Source organism: Schistocerca gregaria, chromosome 2 (genome assembly GCF_023897955.1).
Source record: "Schistocerca gregaria isolate iqSchGreg1 chromosome 2, iqSchGreg1.2, whole genome shotgun sequence".
NCBI classification, from domain to species: domain Eukaryota; kingdom Metazoa; phylum Arthropoda; class Insecta; order Orthoptera; family Acrididae; genus Schistocerca; species Schistocerca gregaria.
In genome coordinates this window covers 422,789,266-422,805,482 of record NC_064921.1, presented here as the reverse complement: position 1 = coordinate 422,805,482, position 16,217 = coordinate 422,789,266, and the positions used below count along the sequence as shown (strand labels likewise).

At 44.3% G+C, this 16,217-nt stretch overlaps 1 protein-coding gene across 1 annotated transcript in view; it reads left to right on the top strand.

Annotated features, from left to right (window-relative positions):
• The window catches only part of LOC126323860 (uncharacterized), a 488,982-nt gene that overhangs the window by 410,776 nt on the left and 61,989 nt on the right, over window positions 1-16,217 (top strand). Inside the window, exon 3 of the mRNA XM_049994799.1 lies at window positions 14,038-14,216. Within this exon, the coding sequence (XP_049850756.1) occupies window positions 14,077-14,216 (140 nt within the window). The 5' untranslated portion in view covers window positions 14,038-14,076. The remainder of the gene's footprint in view (window positions 1-14,037; window positions 14,217-16,217) is intronic.

Genomic DNA, 16,217 nt, shown 5'->3' with positions numbered 1-16,217 from the left:
AGTGAGTGACGCCAATACGGAATTCGGCCTCCTGAGAGTAACTTATAGGTGATTTCCATAAAGCATGTTATCAATTATCAAGTTGTTCAGGCTGTCCTTGTCAGAAACGCAAACAACGCTGTTAGATCATGTAAACACAGAAAATTAATTTTATAGTACTCATAGTGAGATGGTGTCCGCAAATTTCGCTCCTGTCATACGTTAAAATGATGATGCGGTGGCTTGTACAGCATTTAGCCGCAAAAATACATGAATAGAGGAAAAGAGGTTAGAAATTTAAAAAGGGAAAGAGATACGGTGCCTTTTGCAAGTTTTGGGACAAGCCAAATAGTTTTGTATTTACTTTGAGAAATAACTGATAAACAGACGTATTATATTTGTTATTCCAACAGACAGAGCAATAAATTGAACATTTTAGTTCATTTAATGACTCACAAAATAAAAATCATTTCATATTTATGTGAAATAACATTGATTTGTCTTCGCAAAAGATTTGGGGCAAAGTGCAGAAATAAACCACAAACTAGGAAATAATGAGTTAGTACTTTGTACTTCCACCGCGAAGTTGTAACACCTTCAGCCGTTTTGGCATATTTTGTGCAAGGTTCTGTAAGTACGAAATACTTATTTCCCCAATCTTCTTGCAGTCGTCTCCTGTAAGGGGACTTTTCGAATATTTCTTTCTAACGCGTCCCATACATTCTCTATGGGGTTCATTTTCTGTCTTTGTGGACGGGGATTGACAACTTTTGGACAGTTGTTCAGGAGCTACAACCGTACGATATAGGCGGTATGTCCTGATAACATTTGAAAGTCTCCATATTTTCTAAGCTCTTCTTCAAATTGTTCCTTAGAATCTGCAGGTATAGATTTTTATGAATTGTTTCGTCAATGAAGACCAGCTCACCCACTCTCTGGGCTGACGTACAACGCCAAACCATAACATGGCCCCGGCCATGTTTCACTGTAGCTTGCGTTTTTTTCTTCCAGCTGTTTGTTGGGCTACCCCCAGACCGTTATTCGTACATCCTGTCCTGATATGTTAAATTTTGATTCATCCAAAAAAATTGATTCCACCACTCTATGTTCTTGTTTGTGTTCCCTTGCAAATAGCAGCCTCTTCTTTCTATTGGCAGGACTGATGTAAGGCTTCTTTCTTGCAGTTCTCCAACGGTAATTTTCTCTGTACGGTACTCGTCTGATTGTGCTAGGACTGGCCTTCTTCCCAAACTCTTCGTCAGCCTCAATGGAAATACGTGTGGCTGTGATTCGTGCATCTTTCTTGACCTTTTGTACTATTGCCTTCCCTTCTCTCCTCACAAATGTTCTTGGACGACCTGTCCGTGGCAGATTTTCTATCCTGTCTTCATATTTATATCGACACACGATGTTCCCTACAATAGTTTTCTTCATATTCACTAACGGTGCTATTTCTTGGCATGTTCTTCCCTTTTCGTGGTGGAATATTACTAACAGCCTCTGTTCAAAGGTGCTCTTTGTACCTCTACGTATCATTGTATACAAACACATCTGTGTTTCCTTTGAGCTCTCAACAGGTAATGACTGACATCGCAGAAAGTAACGAATAACAGAGATACTCACGTTGACACTGTTGCCAACATTTGTCCTAAAGCTTTTGAAGTGGAGAGTTTCATATCTCGCAGTAAGAACTGGGTCCTGTTCTGTTGTAGACAAGTACATGATTTGCACTTTTCATCCCCCGTAATTACAAATACAACTTGCAGACGTACATCTTTATTTCAGTATTCACCATCATAAATTCTATCGTAGCCAAACATACTGAGCACAAAGTTTGTCCCAAAACTTAAGAGAGGCGCCGTAGGTTGAAGTTAGGCAGGAGACAATATATCTACTCGAAAGAAATTCTCTAACGAGAGCATCCATGATTAAGATCCCACGGCCAAATCAAGAACTAGCAGGAATGAGTGAAGTGAAATCGTCCTAAGAGATATGTTCACGCAGATGAGGCATGAAGAATATGCGGAGACTAACTGGGACGAAGAGCAGTTGCGTGTGCCACAGTTTGATAACACTCCGTTCGCGAATACTTGCTTGGAGCACACGGTGTCAACACACGGCAGCTACGGCAACGTAAGTGTAACATCTTGAAAATTACCTGTGAATTAGTTACAGTTTAACAACAAAATTCGAACGTTTCTCATAACATTATCAAGGTGTCCATGTCCAGATTCTTCAGCTGTGACAGTGTCAGTACACCTCCACCAATGAGTCAAACGTCCTGCACATCTTACTCAGTAGCCGAATAACATTTTTTCTCTCTTCCCCTCGGCCCCTCTTGCCGAGAGAGCGTTAAAAGATCGCTGTTCTCGTACTAGGCCTCCCTTGCTGTATGGAAGGTTTCATTACGAAGATTAGAGGATAGTTTCAGTGTGTCGCAGGCCTAAAGATAGGGGAATTGCTCGACATGTGACCAACTCAAATGTTATATCCAAATGTTGATTGCAATCTATTGCAACAGCTGGCATAATTAGTTAAGAACTTTATATTCATACAAGGCAGTCACAGTGTTCTTCCAACGTGGTCAACAATTATTGTAACCTACACCTATTTGAAGGAATACAGTAGGAGGAGAATGGGTAGCTTTGAGAGACGAAATAGTGATAGCAGCAGAGGATAAAGTATGTAAAAAGAAGAGGGCTGGTAAAAATCCTGGGGTAACCCAAGAGACATTGAATTAGTCGATGAAAGAAAATATAAAAATGCAATAAATGAAGCAGGCAAAAGGAATACAAACGTCTAACAAATGAGATTGATAGAACGTTCTAATTCGCTAAGCAGGAATGGTTGTGAACACAAATGCAAGCTGACCAACAAAAGCTGAACGAAGCGAAAATGAGCGTAAGGAGAGGAATGAGAGAAGCGATAAATGATTTTGAAAGCAAGACGTTGTCAACCGACCTTAGTAAAAAACCTTAAGAGATTTTGGTCTTATGTAAAATCAGTAAGTGGGTCAAAATCATCTAATCATTCTCTCAGCGAGTGCACCGGCGCCGAAACGGAAGATAACAGAGAGAAGGCCGAATTACTGAATTCGGGTTTCCGAAGTTGTTTCACCGCGGAAGATCATAACACTGCCCCTCCTTTTAATCATCGCACTACAGTCGAAATGGCAGATGCTGAGATAACCGACCACGGAATTGAAAAGCAACTACAATCGCTTAGTAGTGAAAAGATGGATCTATAAGATTCTATGCAGATTTGCGAATGAACTTGCTCCCCTTCTAGAAATAATTTATCGTAGATCGCTTGAGCAACGAAAGGTACCCAACGACTGGAAAATATCGCAGGTCATTCCAGTTTTTAAGAAAGACCGTAAGACAGATCTACACAATTACAGACCTATATCATTGAGGTCAATTCGTTGTAGAATTACGGAACATGTTTTATGCTCAAGAATTATGATGATTTTGGTAAATGAACATCTCCTCTACAAAAAGTAACATGGATTTCGCAAACAGAGATCCTACGAAACTCGGCTCGCTCTGTACCTCCATGAGATCCACAGCGCAGTGGACAACGGCGCTCAGTTTGATGCCGTGTTTCTTGATTTCAGTAAGGCACTTGACACCGTCCCGGATTGCCATTTAATGAAAAAAATACGAGTTTACGGAGTATCGGAGCAGAATTGCGATTGGATTCAATACTTCCTTGCAGATAGAACTCAACACGTCGCTCTTAACGGAACAAAATTGACAGATGTGAAGGTAACATGCGGAGTGCCACAGAACAATATGATCTAGTAGAAAGCGTTGGATGCTCTTTAAGGCTATTCGCAGATGATGCAGTTGTCTATACCAAAGTAGCAACGCCAGAAGATAGTTAAAATTTGCAGAACGACCTACAGAGAACTGATGAATGGTGCAGGCTTTGGCAGTTGATCCTGAACGCAAATAAATGTAACATATTGCGCATACATAGGAAAAGAAATGTACTGTACAGCTACACTATTGATGACAAACAGCTGGAGACAGCGTGTGCCGTGAAATCTCTAGACCTAACTATCCAGAGCCTTCAGTGGAATGACCACATAAAACAGATAGAGGGAAAAACAGATACCATATTCAGACTCTTCGTAAAACTCTTAAGGAAATGTAACTCACCCACGAAAGAAGTGGCTTATAAGGCGCTTATTCGCCCAATTCTTGAGTACTGTTTATCTATCTGGGATCTTTATGAGGTTGGACTGATAGAGGAGATAGAGAAGATTCAACGAAGAGCGGCGCGTTTCGTCACGGGATCATTTAGCTGGCGAGAGAGCGTTATGGAGAAGCTAAACAAACTCCACTGGCAGATGTTACAGGAGAGACGTTTTGCATCACGGAGAGATTTATCATTCAAATTTCGTGACAACACTTTACAGGAGTCGGACAACATATTAATTCGCTCCACATACATCTTGCGTATTGACAACGAGGAGAAAATAAGAGAAATTAGAGCCAATACAGAGGCTTACCGACAATCATGCTTCCCACGCACTATTAGCGAGTGGGTTGGAGGGATCAGATAGTGGTAACGAAAGTACCCTCGGCCACACACCATTAGGTGGCTTGCGGAGTATGATGTAGATGTAGAAGCATATATCACCGGGGCAAGATAGGTGCTGCCTACAGGAAAATCAGAGACCTTTGGAGAAAAGAGCATCACCTGTATCTGTATCAAGAGCTCAGGTGGAAAACCGGTAGTAAGCAAAGAACGGAAAGGAGCAACGTGGAAGGAGTATGCAGACTATAAAGGGTCTGTGCAAGGGCGATGTACTTGAGGGCAACATTATGAGAATGGAATAGGACCTATACGAATATGAGATGGGAGGAGAATCAGACACAGCACTGAGAGATCGACGTCGAAACAAGGCCCTGAGAGTAGACAACATTCCGTTACAACTAGCCATGACAAAACTCTTCCACCTGGTGAACAAAATGTATGAAACGGGCGATATACCATCAGACTTAAAGAAGAATATAATAATTCCAATTCCAAAGAAAGCAAGTGTTGACAGGTGTGTAAATTACCAAACTGTCAGTTTAATAGGTTGTGGTTGCAAAATTCTAACACGAATCCTTCACAGAAGAATTGAAAAACTGGTAGTAGACGCAAGGCAATGCAGATCCTATGACTTCTCATAGAAGATAGATTAAGGAAAGTCGAACCTACCTACGGTTATAGCATCGGTAGACTTTAAGAAAGCTTTTGACAATGCTGACGGTAACTCTCTCTTTCAAATTCTAAAGGTGGCAGGGATAAAATACAGGGAGCGAGAGGCTATTTACAATTCGCACAGAAACCAGATGGCAGTTGTAAGAGTCGAGGGGCAAGAAAGGGGAGCAGTGGTTGATAAGGGTGTGGGAGAGGGTTGTAACCTATCCCCGACGTTATTCAATCTGTATTTTGAGCAATCAGTAAAAGAAACAAAAGAAAAATTTGGGGTAGGAATTTAAGTCCAAGGGAGGGAAAAGAAAAACTTTCATATTTACCGATGACATCGTAATTCTGTCAGGGACAACAAATGATTTCGAAGAGCTGTTGAACAGTGGACTGCGTCTTGAATGAACAACATAAACATCAACAAAAGCAAAAAAGAAACGATAATGGAATGTTGTAGTATTAGATCAGGCGATGCTTAGACACTTACATTAGGAAACGAAACATTTCAAGTAGTAGATGAATTCGCTATTTGGGAAGCAAAATAACTGATGGTGGTCGAAGTAGGGAGGAAATAAAATGCAGATTGACAATCAGAAGAACAGCCTTTCTGAAGAAGAGAAATTTGTTAACATCGAGTATAGATTTAAGTGTCAATATGCCCCTTCTGAAAGTATTTGTATGGAGTGTAGGCATGTATGGAAATGAAACATGGACAATAAAGTTAAGGAGAGAATAAAATTATTTGAAATGTGGGGCTTCAGAAGAATGGTGCAGATTAGGTGGGTAGATGACATAACTAATGAGGAGATATTGAAGAGAATTGGGGGGGGGGGGGGAGGAGGAGGAGACGAGAAATCTGTGGTACAACCTGATTAGAAGAAGAGATCGGTTGGTAGGACACATTCTGAGGCATTAAGGGATCACCATTTTAGAAATGGAGGGAAGATGCGGTGGGGGGGAGATGTAAAAGTTGTACACGGAGGTGGATGAAGACAGTGAGCAGATTCAGAAGAATGTAGGCTGCCGTAGTTACTCGGAGATGAAGAGGCTTGCACAGGATAGAGTAGCATGAAAGCTGCATCAGAGTAGCCTCTGGGCTGAAGACGACAGCAGCAGCAGCAGCAACAACAACACGCGTTTGAACTCGCTTATTGTATTCATCTCTTGGTCTCCGCCTACAATCAGATCCAGTTCTGTGTCATATGCCTCAGAGTTAAGGGGAAAAGTTATATAATCTGCCAAGAAGGAAGCTGAAGGCAGCAAATGCCGAATTCTTGATTTTGTCCAAATGAATATATAACAGTTGCGGTTGCACTTGAGGAGAACTCTTTATGTACAATCTAGACTCATTGGGATGCAAGCGGTGGTCCTACGTCATATTTGGCGTAAGTTAATATTGCTGCATCCCGTCCCTAACGAACACAGCGTGTTTCAGTATATTGTAGTTTGCCTATACAGCCAGTCGTAAACTCGCGAAGATGGGCGCTTGCCCCTTTGCGCCTCTTACCGCCGCGGAAGATTGTGTGAGCGCGGCGGCCTTGAGTTTGGGCAATCCTGGGCCGAGCCATTATCCCTGCCGACCAAGGACTCCTCCGAGCAGCCGGGACACCCAGCGCTACACACACTCCGGACGACCACGCATTGTCTCGGGCCACGGCACCCAGCTTGTTAGCAAATGCTAATTGCCCATCTTTATTCATAAGATATTCATACAGCCAACATACAATTCCAACGGCTATCCCGGCACCCAAGCAATGTTTCGGATGCGTACTCGTAATGCCCGCCCCGTCCTCCTTTACCGTGTGCCGCCCATTGTTCGCGCGGAAACAATATGTAATAGTCAAACTGGCTTAACAGGCGCCGAGCTTACAATTCAGTAGGCGTCTGTTTCGACGAAAACGTATTCACTAAGGTTATCTAACATTAGCTGGCCACTTGGAGGACCATCATAGTAGAGAGAGAGAGAGAGAGAGAGAGAGAGAGAGAGAGAGAGAGAGAGAGAGAGAATGCTCAATATTTATCGCACTTAGAGTATTGTGCGTTAGTACTGGACGTCTGAGATGGGTATTGACGGTTTGCGCAATATGTTGGAGACAGCAGAAATAAAAAATTCACAGGCGTTAGTCATCAGCTCACCAGACAAAAAATTAGTTACACCAATTCTCAAGCACATATTAATCATGAAGCCTTTGGCAGATGGCTTAACGATCGAGTCACATGCTCAACTGCGCGCGCTCTGCTTCCGGCGGACATTTGTACATCGACATGGTAACGACGTGCCAGAGTGCAAAAAAGGTGAAATCTTGTTTCGCCCAGCTCGTGACCGTATGGTGTGTGACGTTGAATATGTGGGTGTTAGGCGAGGGACTGTTAACGGTCTACAAGCGGTGGTGTTAGACACGTGACCACGTAACACTTCGTCAGAATTGTGTTCCGAAGAAGATCCCGAGAGAGAGGGACTGTAGATGCGTTTCACGGCTTGTGAATTAAATCCACTTCCAAACCCGACAGGAATTTTTGCTGGCAGTGAATGAAAGCCCATCACAACCAGTCAGCGGGAGATCAATGCGACGGGACATGCATTCAATGGACATTAGGAGTCGGTCATCTCGCAAAAGGCCATCGCTCGCATGAGGACATAAAGACGACAACATAAAAAAAGTTCGTCGGGCTGAAAGCATATGTGACTGGTTTTCTGAACACTCCTCCCATCCTTTTATATCTCCATTGGCCTGAAGAATCACGTGACTTGAACCCCATAGACAATCTGTGGGAAATGTTGGAATATCGGGTAAAACACAGACAACAACATTCCCCCAATTTGGTCGAATTGCGCAATAAAATCCTCAGTGAGTGATTTAACCTGTTCGCGACGTACCTGCAAAATTTTGCGGACTCACTCGCTAACCAGGAACAGACGTAATTAGGCGGCAGTAAACGATACTTGTAGTAATTTCTCTAGCGGTGACAAATTTTTTGTGTGGTGAGCTTATTGTGCAATCTGCTGTCGAAGAGGAACTCGATAGCAGGTGATCAATCGCGAGGAAATCAGGGATGCCGTCTGAGATGCAACGTATTTAATAACGACCACGGTTGAAAACAAGAACGGAAGCTATCCAAATCGTCCGTCGTTACGGAACAGGTTTTCCACCTAGATCTAATTGATTGGTATACAGTACGGCCCCCATATTATCAGAGTATAACAAAACGACGATGGCAAACTTAGATTTCGTAGAACATGTCCTGAGGAACAAACTGAGGGCAGGAATCCGCGTCCAGGAAATTAACCTAACAACGCTACAGAGCGTTGAAGCTATAAGAGTTAGGCCACCCCATTGGCAGCAGTTGTCAGTTTGCTGATGGATAGCAAATGGAATTTGTTCCAATGGGCTTAACAGCATTCAGAACGTCACACGACGTCTGACGCGTCCACACATTTCGCAACAACAGTGTGAAATGTACGAATTCAAGTTACCGCCAAAGGGGCCCATTAGGGCAGGCGTTCATACTTACGACTTTGACGCACGGATTTGTGTACGTGAACAGGTATGAGTAGCATGGTGTAACTGGGGTATGACAGCGTGTAAGGCCGTCCATACTCGGGTCAAGGGAGGGTTCCGTCACCAACACCCCCCCCCCCCCCCAGCCTAGCGCTCAGGAAAAGGAAAGACCTATCAGGTGCTTTTCTTCCAAGAAAAGCTTTGAAACTCGATATTACAGCAAGTTTTTAACTGTGTCTCAACTTGGCGCTTCCCCTCCCTCTTGCAGACTATCGTACGGGCGCTTTTCATTTGTCAGTATGATGATCCGGATTGTAGGCACATTTCACCCTCTCATCTTGCTATGATGATCGCCACTGTTGTTCTCATAAGTGCTCTGCGTCTTTACTTGAAATGTGGAGCAAGTCTGAACACGGAGAATGTGTAAGTGGCGATTTCCCGTCTTTCATGTGTTCTTCTGCAAGACCTTCTACTACTTTGTTGTATCGAAGAAGTTACCTGGGTTCTCCATTACCCACATAAGATAAACGTTTTTATTTCCTTTTGTTTTCCTGATTTCCTCTATATGTAAATTTTGCTTGTCACCGACCCTTTTTATATGCTACAGATGGCATAGATTTTAATAAAATACAATAAAATTACATAAATATATTTTTGATATAATAATTATTCTAATAAAACATTATTATTATTATTATTATTATTATTATTATATGTTATACTAGAATAACAAACTGTCTCCATAGCTGAATGATGGAATTCCTGCCTGTGGTGTTGGACGACCAAGTTGATTCCCGGTGTCTGCTTAGATTTTTTGCTGAGGTAGGGAGGTCTGGAATGGGGTGCACTCAGTTTCGTGAGGTCCAATCCATGAGTGGTGTTTGTTAATAACAATAATACTGACAATCATATTATTAATTTCTTTACATCAGTACTTAATATATTGCTGTAGAACATCTGACAAATTGCTGTTCAGAGAAATAAAACATTGGAAAAGGTTCCATTCGGAATTGTGTGAACAACATGTCTCGTGCATTTAATTTAAAAGCTACTATTGTAGCTCTAACAACTTCAACGATGTCGTAATCTACAGAATAGAAAATGGAAATGTGATGTTCGCCGAAGAAAGCACAGTAAAAATACTCAGGTAGAAAATGAATACTGTAACGGTCAGTATCCACTCCGAGGCAATGTAGTCTGGAACACAATAATTGAAAAAGTCACTTCTTGAATACTGAAGGAAAAATAATATCTGAAGGTTCACAGTCTAGAAGGAACACACACAAAGTTAAGACCGATGTACTGCTGATGAAAAACGAAGACAAATATTACAAAGTTAAACTGCTGGTCACCGCGTCAGAGGCCACAGCTATTCGGCGTAGAGGCCACGAGTGGGGTAGGTCCATATCTGGCAGCTCCTGGAGGCAAGGTTGATGCGCACGGAGGAGGTGGCTGCTCCAGAGTGAAATCCTGATTGTGGAAATTGCAAGATCCCCTCGCTTCTAAACTGATGCTGTTATTACTCAGCTTAGCCGCGAGTCCGTAGAGGGTGGTATATGTGACGTACAGCATAGCTGGTCAGCATTTCCACCTGGAATTTACTAGTGTAAGTCGGACCTTCCTTGATCCGCCTTCGTGGGTCGTGTCGTCGGATTTCCTCCTACCTGTGCGCGGTGCAGATCTCGTAAATGTCGTCCCGTACAGATTCTTCATTGGCGCATTCGATGTCTCTGTCAGTGGAATTATATGAAATTGCTGTCGATCAATTTCGGCGTATCTATTTACTCGAAATTAACACTCAGAATGCCGTAATATCACTCTTATTCCTATTAGATCACTAATGTCACAAACTACTCGTAACAGAGAGCATGGCTACCATGGACCAAGACAGGAGGAGCTCTTAACGCCGACTGCCGACTTTGGCGCGCAGCCCACATCTCTTAAAAGTTTCGTCACAGTTCGTGAATTTCCGATCAAGTTCGTACTTACTAAGATACGCATTTGTTATTGAAAGGGTGTGAATTTTAACGAGGCAAAATTATGATAAATAGTTTTAAACATCCAGAGGCTCCTCCTAGTATTCATGTTGTCATAAATGACTGTAATTATTAAGTATAAATAAACAAAATTGGTAGCTTTGGCGCGAAGATGGCGGTACTTCCCGTCATGTATATTTCCCACTCTAACGCTTGGTGCTATGGTCCAGGGCCGAGCCCCACCCAACTGCGCGCGACATATGGTCGCTTCGTCGCCTAGCCAGCCAGCGTGGGAAATGCTCTCCGATTCATGGCCGGCCACGGACTACAGCACTTCCTAACTATCGTGAATACATCAATAAGAGAGAATAATTTACTAAAACTGGTAAAAACGTCTCCTCACGTAAGAGGCACCTTACAAAATGCTTTCGCAGCCGGCGCCTGGCCCAGGAAACTCACTCGGAGCGAACAGCTAGAGAGTAACTCAGGCGCCAGGATACTGCAAGAACTACTTCCGGTCACGCGATGCACTGAGGAGAAAACGTCCGCAGGTCCAGTGGCAAGCAGCTGCGCTTCGCTTGCTGCCTGATGGCCGTATCGAGCGCCACCATGCCTTGTCTAGCGTCTGAAGAGTTGTCCCCTATGAAATCGATGCCCACGTTGTGTGTCGGCTACTGCTGGAGTCAGCACCGACAGAAACGAAGGAGAGAAGTTGCGATCGCCGATGGCAGGAAACCAAAATGATCTGTGCAGAACAGTTTAAATTTCATAGAACGCTTTATTTCTAAGAAGGAAAGAAAGATAACTTCTCAGTATGATAGTATGTGGGGCGCTCAACTGCGGGGTCATCAGAGCCCGTACAAAGTCCAAATTTTTTCACAGTCCAACTTTGCCACTGTCACGAATGATGATTATGATGAAGATATAACACAAACACCCAGTCCCCAGACAGAGAAAATCCCGAACCCGACCGGGAATCTAGCCCGGGACCCCGTGATCCAGAGGCAGCAATGCTAGCCACTAGACCGCGAGCTGCGGACTCTCAGTATGAGATTGGCTGATTTGCTTCCTGTGCCTTCTACTGATACATGCAATTACTGTACTCCTATTACTACTCGCAGAATGCAGGCTAAGTATCGTCATTGTATTACTCAGTACTGACGCTGTCGAAGACTGCTACCGAACTGGGCCCGACCAGCGGTGGGCGGCTGGTTTTGCCATCGTTGACAGAGGGCGCTAACTGTCTTCCTGGAGGTGTGGCGCAGCCCGCTCTTTCCATTGGCGCACGCTCAGCGCCTTCTTCGTGCCGTTTTGCGGCGCTGCGCTGGTCGGTGTGCAGCCGATGCTTTAGCACTGCACACCGGTAACCTGTCCGTGTTGTTGGGTGCTGGCTGAGGAGGTGCGAGATATCGACACAGCAAAGTGTTACCAATATTTCACTCAGCAGCAAGATAGTGATCACTGGTGTGAAGACTGTCGCTGTGCGAGATTATGAATGTGAGAAACGCTTTTTCTTTCAATCGTTTCCACTGACATTCAGAAAGTGCCTTTCAGTTTTTTCCTCCGTGGCGAGTATTTACCTCTGTCTTCCCTTATCATACTTAAACTACATTAACTTAATAACTGTTTCTAATACTTGCTGGTACCTGGTACGGTTAGCCTTTACTTAGAATGTTACCAGTCGAGTAAGCAGTCCGCGTGGGAAGGCACTCACACAAGCAACTGAAAAGTATCTGTGTCAAACACAGCTTGTAATTTCTATAGGTCCTTGCCATTTTAGACACTCAGGTTACATGCTATCTTAGTCTCCGAAAGTTAGCTGTGAAATTTGTAAACTGACAGATGTAAAAATATTAGTACGCTGTGTGATCAAAAGTATCCGGACACATGCCTGAAAATTTCTTACAATCCGTGGCGCCCTCCATTGGCAATGCTGTAATTCAGTATGGTGTTGCCCAATCCTTAGATTTGATGACAGCTTCCACTCTCGCAGGTGTGTGTTGAGATGCTGGAAGGTTTCTTGGGGAATGGCAGTCCATTCTTTAGGAAGTGCTGCACTGAGGAGAGGAATAGATGTCTGTCGGTGAAGCCTGGCACGAAGTCGGCGGTCCAAAACATCCCAAAAGTGTTCTATAGGATTCAGGTTAGGACTATGTGCAGAGCACTCCATTACAGGGATATTATTCTCGTGTAACAACTCCGCCACAGGCAGTGAATTACGAACAGGTGCTCGATCGTGTTGAAAGAAGCAATCGCCATCCCCGAATTGCTCTTGAACAGTGGGAAGCAAGAAGGTGCTTAAAACATAAATGTAGGCCTGTGCTGTGATAGTGTCACGCAAAAAAAAGGGGTGCAAACCCCCCTCCATGAAAAACACGACCACACCATAACATCACGACCTCCGAATTTTACTGTCGGCTCTACACACGCTGGCAGATGACGTTCACCGGGCATTCGCCATACCCACACCTTACCATCAGATCATACTTAGTGTACCGTGATCAGTCACTCCACACAACGTTTTTCCACTGCTCAGTCGTCCAATGTTTACGCACCTTACACCAATAGAGCCGTCGTTTCACATTTACCGGCGTGATACGTCTCTTACGAGCAGCAGCTTGACCTCACCTCCCACCTAACTGTTATAGTTCTTGCAGTGGATCCTGATGCAGTTTGGAACTCCTGTGTGATGGTCTGGATAGATGTCTGCCTATTACACACTATGACCCTCTTCAAGTGTCGGCGGTCTCTGTCAGTCAGCCTGTATGCTTTTGTGCTGTACGTGTCCCTTCACGTTCCCACTTCACTATCACATCGGAAACAGTACACCTAGAGATGTCTGCGAGTGTGGAAATCTCTCATACAGACGCATGACACAAGTAACACCCAGTCACCTGACCACGTTCGAAGTCTGTGAGTTCCGCCCTATTCTGCGCTCTCGCGATGTCTATGGACTACTGAGGTCGCTGATGCGGAGTACCTGGCAGTAGGTTGCAGCACAATGTATCTAACATGAAAAAACGTGTGTTTTTGGGGTGTCCGGATATTTTTGATCTTATAGTGTAGTTCTACTAAAATGTATTTTGAGCCGTCATTGACCGCCGGCCGGAATGGCCAAGCGGTTCTAGGCGCTACAGTCTAGAACCGCGCGACCGCTGCGGTCGCAGGTTCGAATCGTGCGTCGGGCATGGATGCGTGTGATGTTCTTAGATTAGTTAGGTTTAAGTAGTTCGAAGTTCTAGGGGACTGATGACCTCAGCTGTTAAGTCCCATAGTCCTCAGAGCCATTTGAACCATTTTGTAATTGACTGATGGAAACCGCAATGTCAAAGCATCTAGCAACCACTGTAGTCACGTGTGTGTGTGTTGTGTTGCAGGTGTTGGCTGCGACACGGCCGGCGCGATGAGAGAGCGGCATGTCCAGGTACTCCCGCTATCCTTTCCAGCCCGGCGCCGCCGCGGGCGGCCTGGGCCCCGCCGCCACCCACCAGACGGTCGCCACCACGCACCTGCCGCCGCACCACCACCACCACCATCACCACCAGCACCAGCTCAGGTCAGCCTCCACTCACTGGCCAACCGTTACTTTTGAACACACTGTCTTATCTGTACTTGTTCTTTGCTTACATGCATCCCCGTTCTCCAATAATTGTGATAGCTGGAAGAGGCCGACGTGTAGAACACACACTGAGCCGACAGACGTCGTGGGATGTCTCCTAATATCGCGCCCGCCCTCCTTTTGCGCGACGTACGGCAGCAGCAGTGGACTCGACATGTTGCTGGAAGTCCCCTGCAGAAACAGTCAAGCTGCCTCATAGCCGTCCATAACTGCGAAAGTATTGCCGATGAAAGATTTTGTGCACGAAATGACCTCTAGATTACGTCCCCTAAATATTCGATGGGATTCATGTCGGGCGATTTGGTCGGCCAAATAATTCGCTACAGTTGTCTAGAATGTTGTCGCGTCCCAGCACAGCCTCACTATACAAGAACGAAGTAAGTGCGAATTGCGTAGCGCAATCGGGAATTTAACGACAATGGCTTGATTATAAATTGCTGTCAACATATATATCGGAGATGATAGGGAGAGAATCTCCTTGGTTTGAGGCAAACGAGTTTCCTGAAAATAGATGATGATTAACTGACAACCTCAGCTGCCGACAGGTGTTGTTGATATACCTCGATGTGGACCGCTGAAAATGTGTGCCGTGTGCCCCGACCGGGACTCGAACCCGGGATCTCCTGCTTACATGCAGACGCTCTATCCACCTTATATATATATATATATATATATATATATATATATATATATATATATATATATATATATATATATATATATATATATATATCATTTTGTTCGTTGTATCTGCTTGGGGGCGGACGTCGTAAGACATCCGATGAAGTTCATTGATGATCGATTAACTCAGTTTTTTTGCAGATGGTACTTAACCCTCTGACCGAACGCGCTGAGCTACCGTGCCGGCTTACATTTACCCACCCACTCATTACTCGCGCACGCTTTGGCGATTCCCGTAAGAGTTTGGGCAACCTGTGCGCATTCGCACGACGAAGGTCAATGGCTGGGTAGCCTTTTAACTATATACACGAAGACAGTAACTTGTTGGCGAAAGGACAGTTACTGTTGATGACCGTGCAACTTTTCCCAGTTAATTATAATTTATTCCAGGGAAAAAGTGCACGGTCATCAACAGTAAACTGTTCTTTCGAGAACAAGTTACTGTCTTCGTATATCCTGAAAATAGGTTACAGAATTCCAACAGGCAGAAAAGATTGGTTAGTTTCTATCAAGTTTATTCTCACATATACTTGTGTGAGGTGTTGGACCATAAACCCTGTAGTAAGATTGTCTATTTATTCGGACTTGCTACTTCATAGCTGATTGCTGGTACATATAAGAAGAAACAAGTACAAAGCAATCACTTGTTCTTGGTTAGCACTGAAATCTAAGTAATTGAGACAAAGACTGACAGCCTCTGTTCAGCACTATTCCAATGAAACTCTAAAAATCCTACTTGACCTGCAGTTCCTGAGGTCCACCAGAGTCTAACACCGTCTTCTCGTAGTTGAACTCTTTATCAGCTGTATCGGCTGCTATGGGCCTATTCGGCCCCGCTGGCCTCTTGCTACGGAATCTCCAAACTGCCGGCACTGGCTCCGAATCTGCATCTGAATCTCTGCTTCTAGCTATCCCACTGCGTGGCCTGTTATTTCGTTTCTCATGTACTTGGGTGCACACGGGTAAATTTATTTCACACGACCCTTTCATTTCTGAGTGATCGGATTGCACAAGAATGCCCATGGTTCCACACGACACTTTCGTTTCTAGCTGCACAGAACTTAATTTGGTTCCGCACGTGACTCTCTCTCTCTCTCTCTCTCTCTCTCTCTCTCTCTCTCTCTCTCTCTCTCTCTCTCTCGCAGTATTATCGCCCTGGTGTTTGCGTTCCATTGCGCAAGTTTGATTCATGTTGCTTCCTCTGGCAGGAAGTCAAACACTAAGTTATTTGATCAACAAGCCATACTTGGCAGCCTC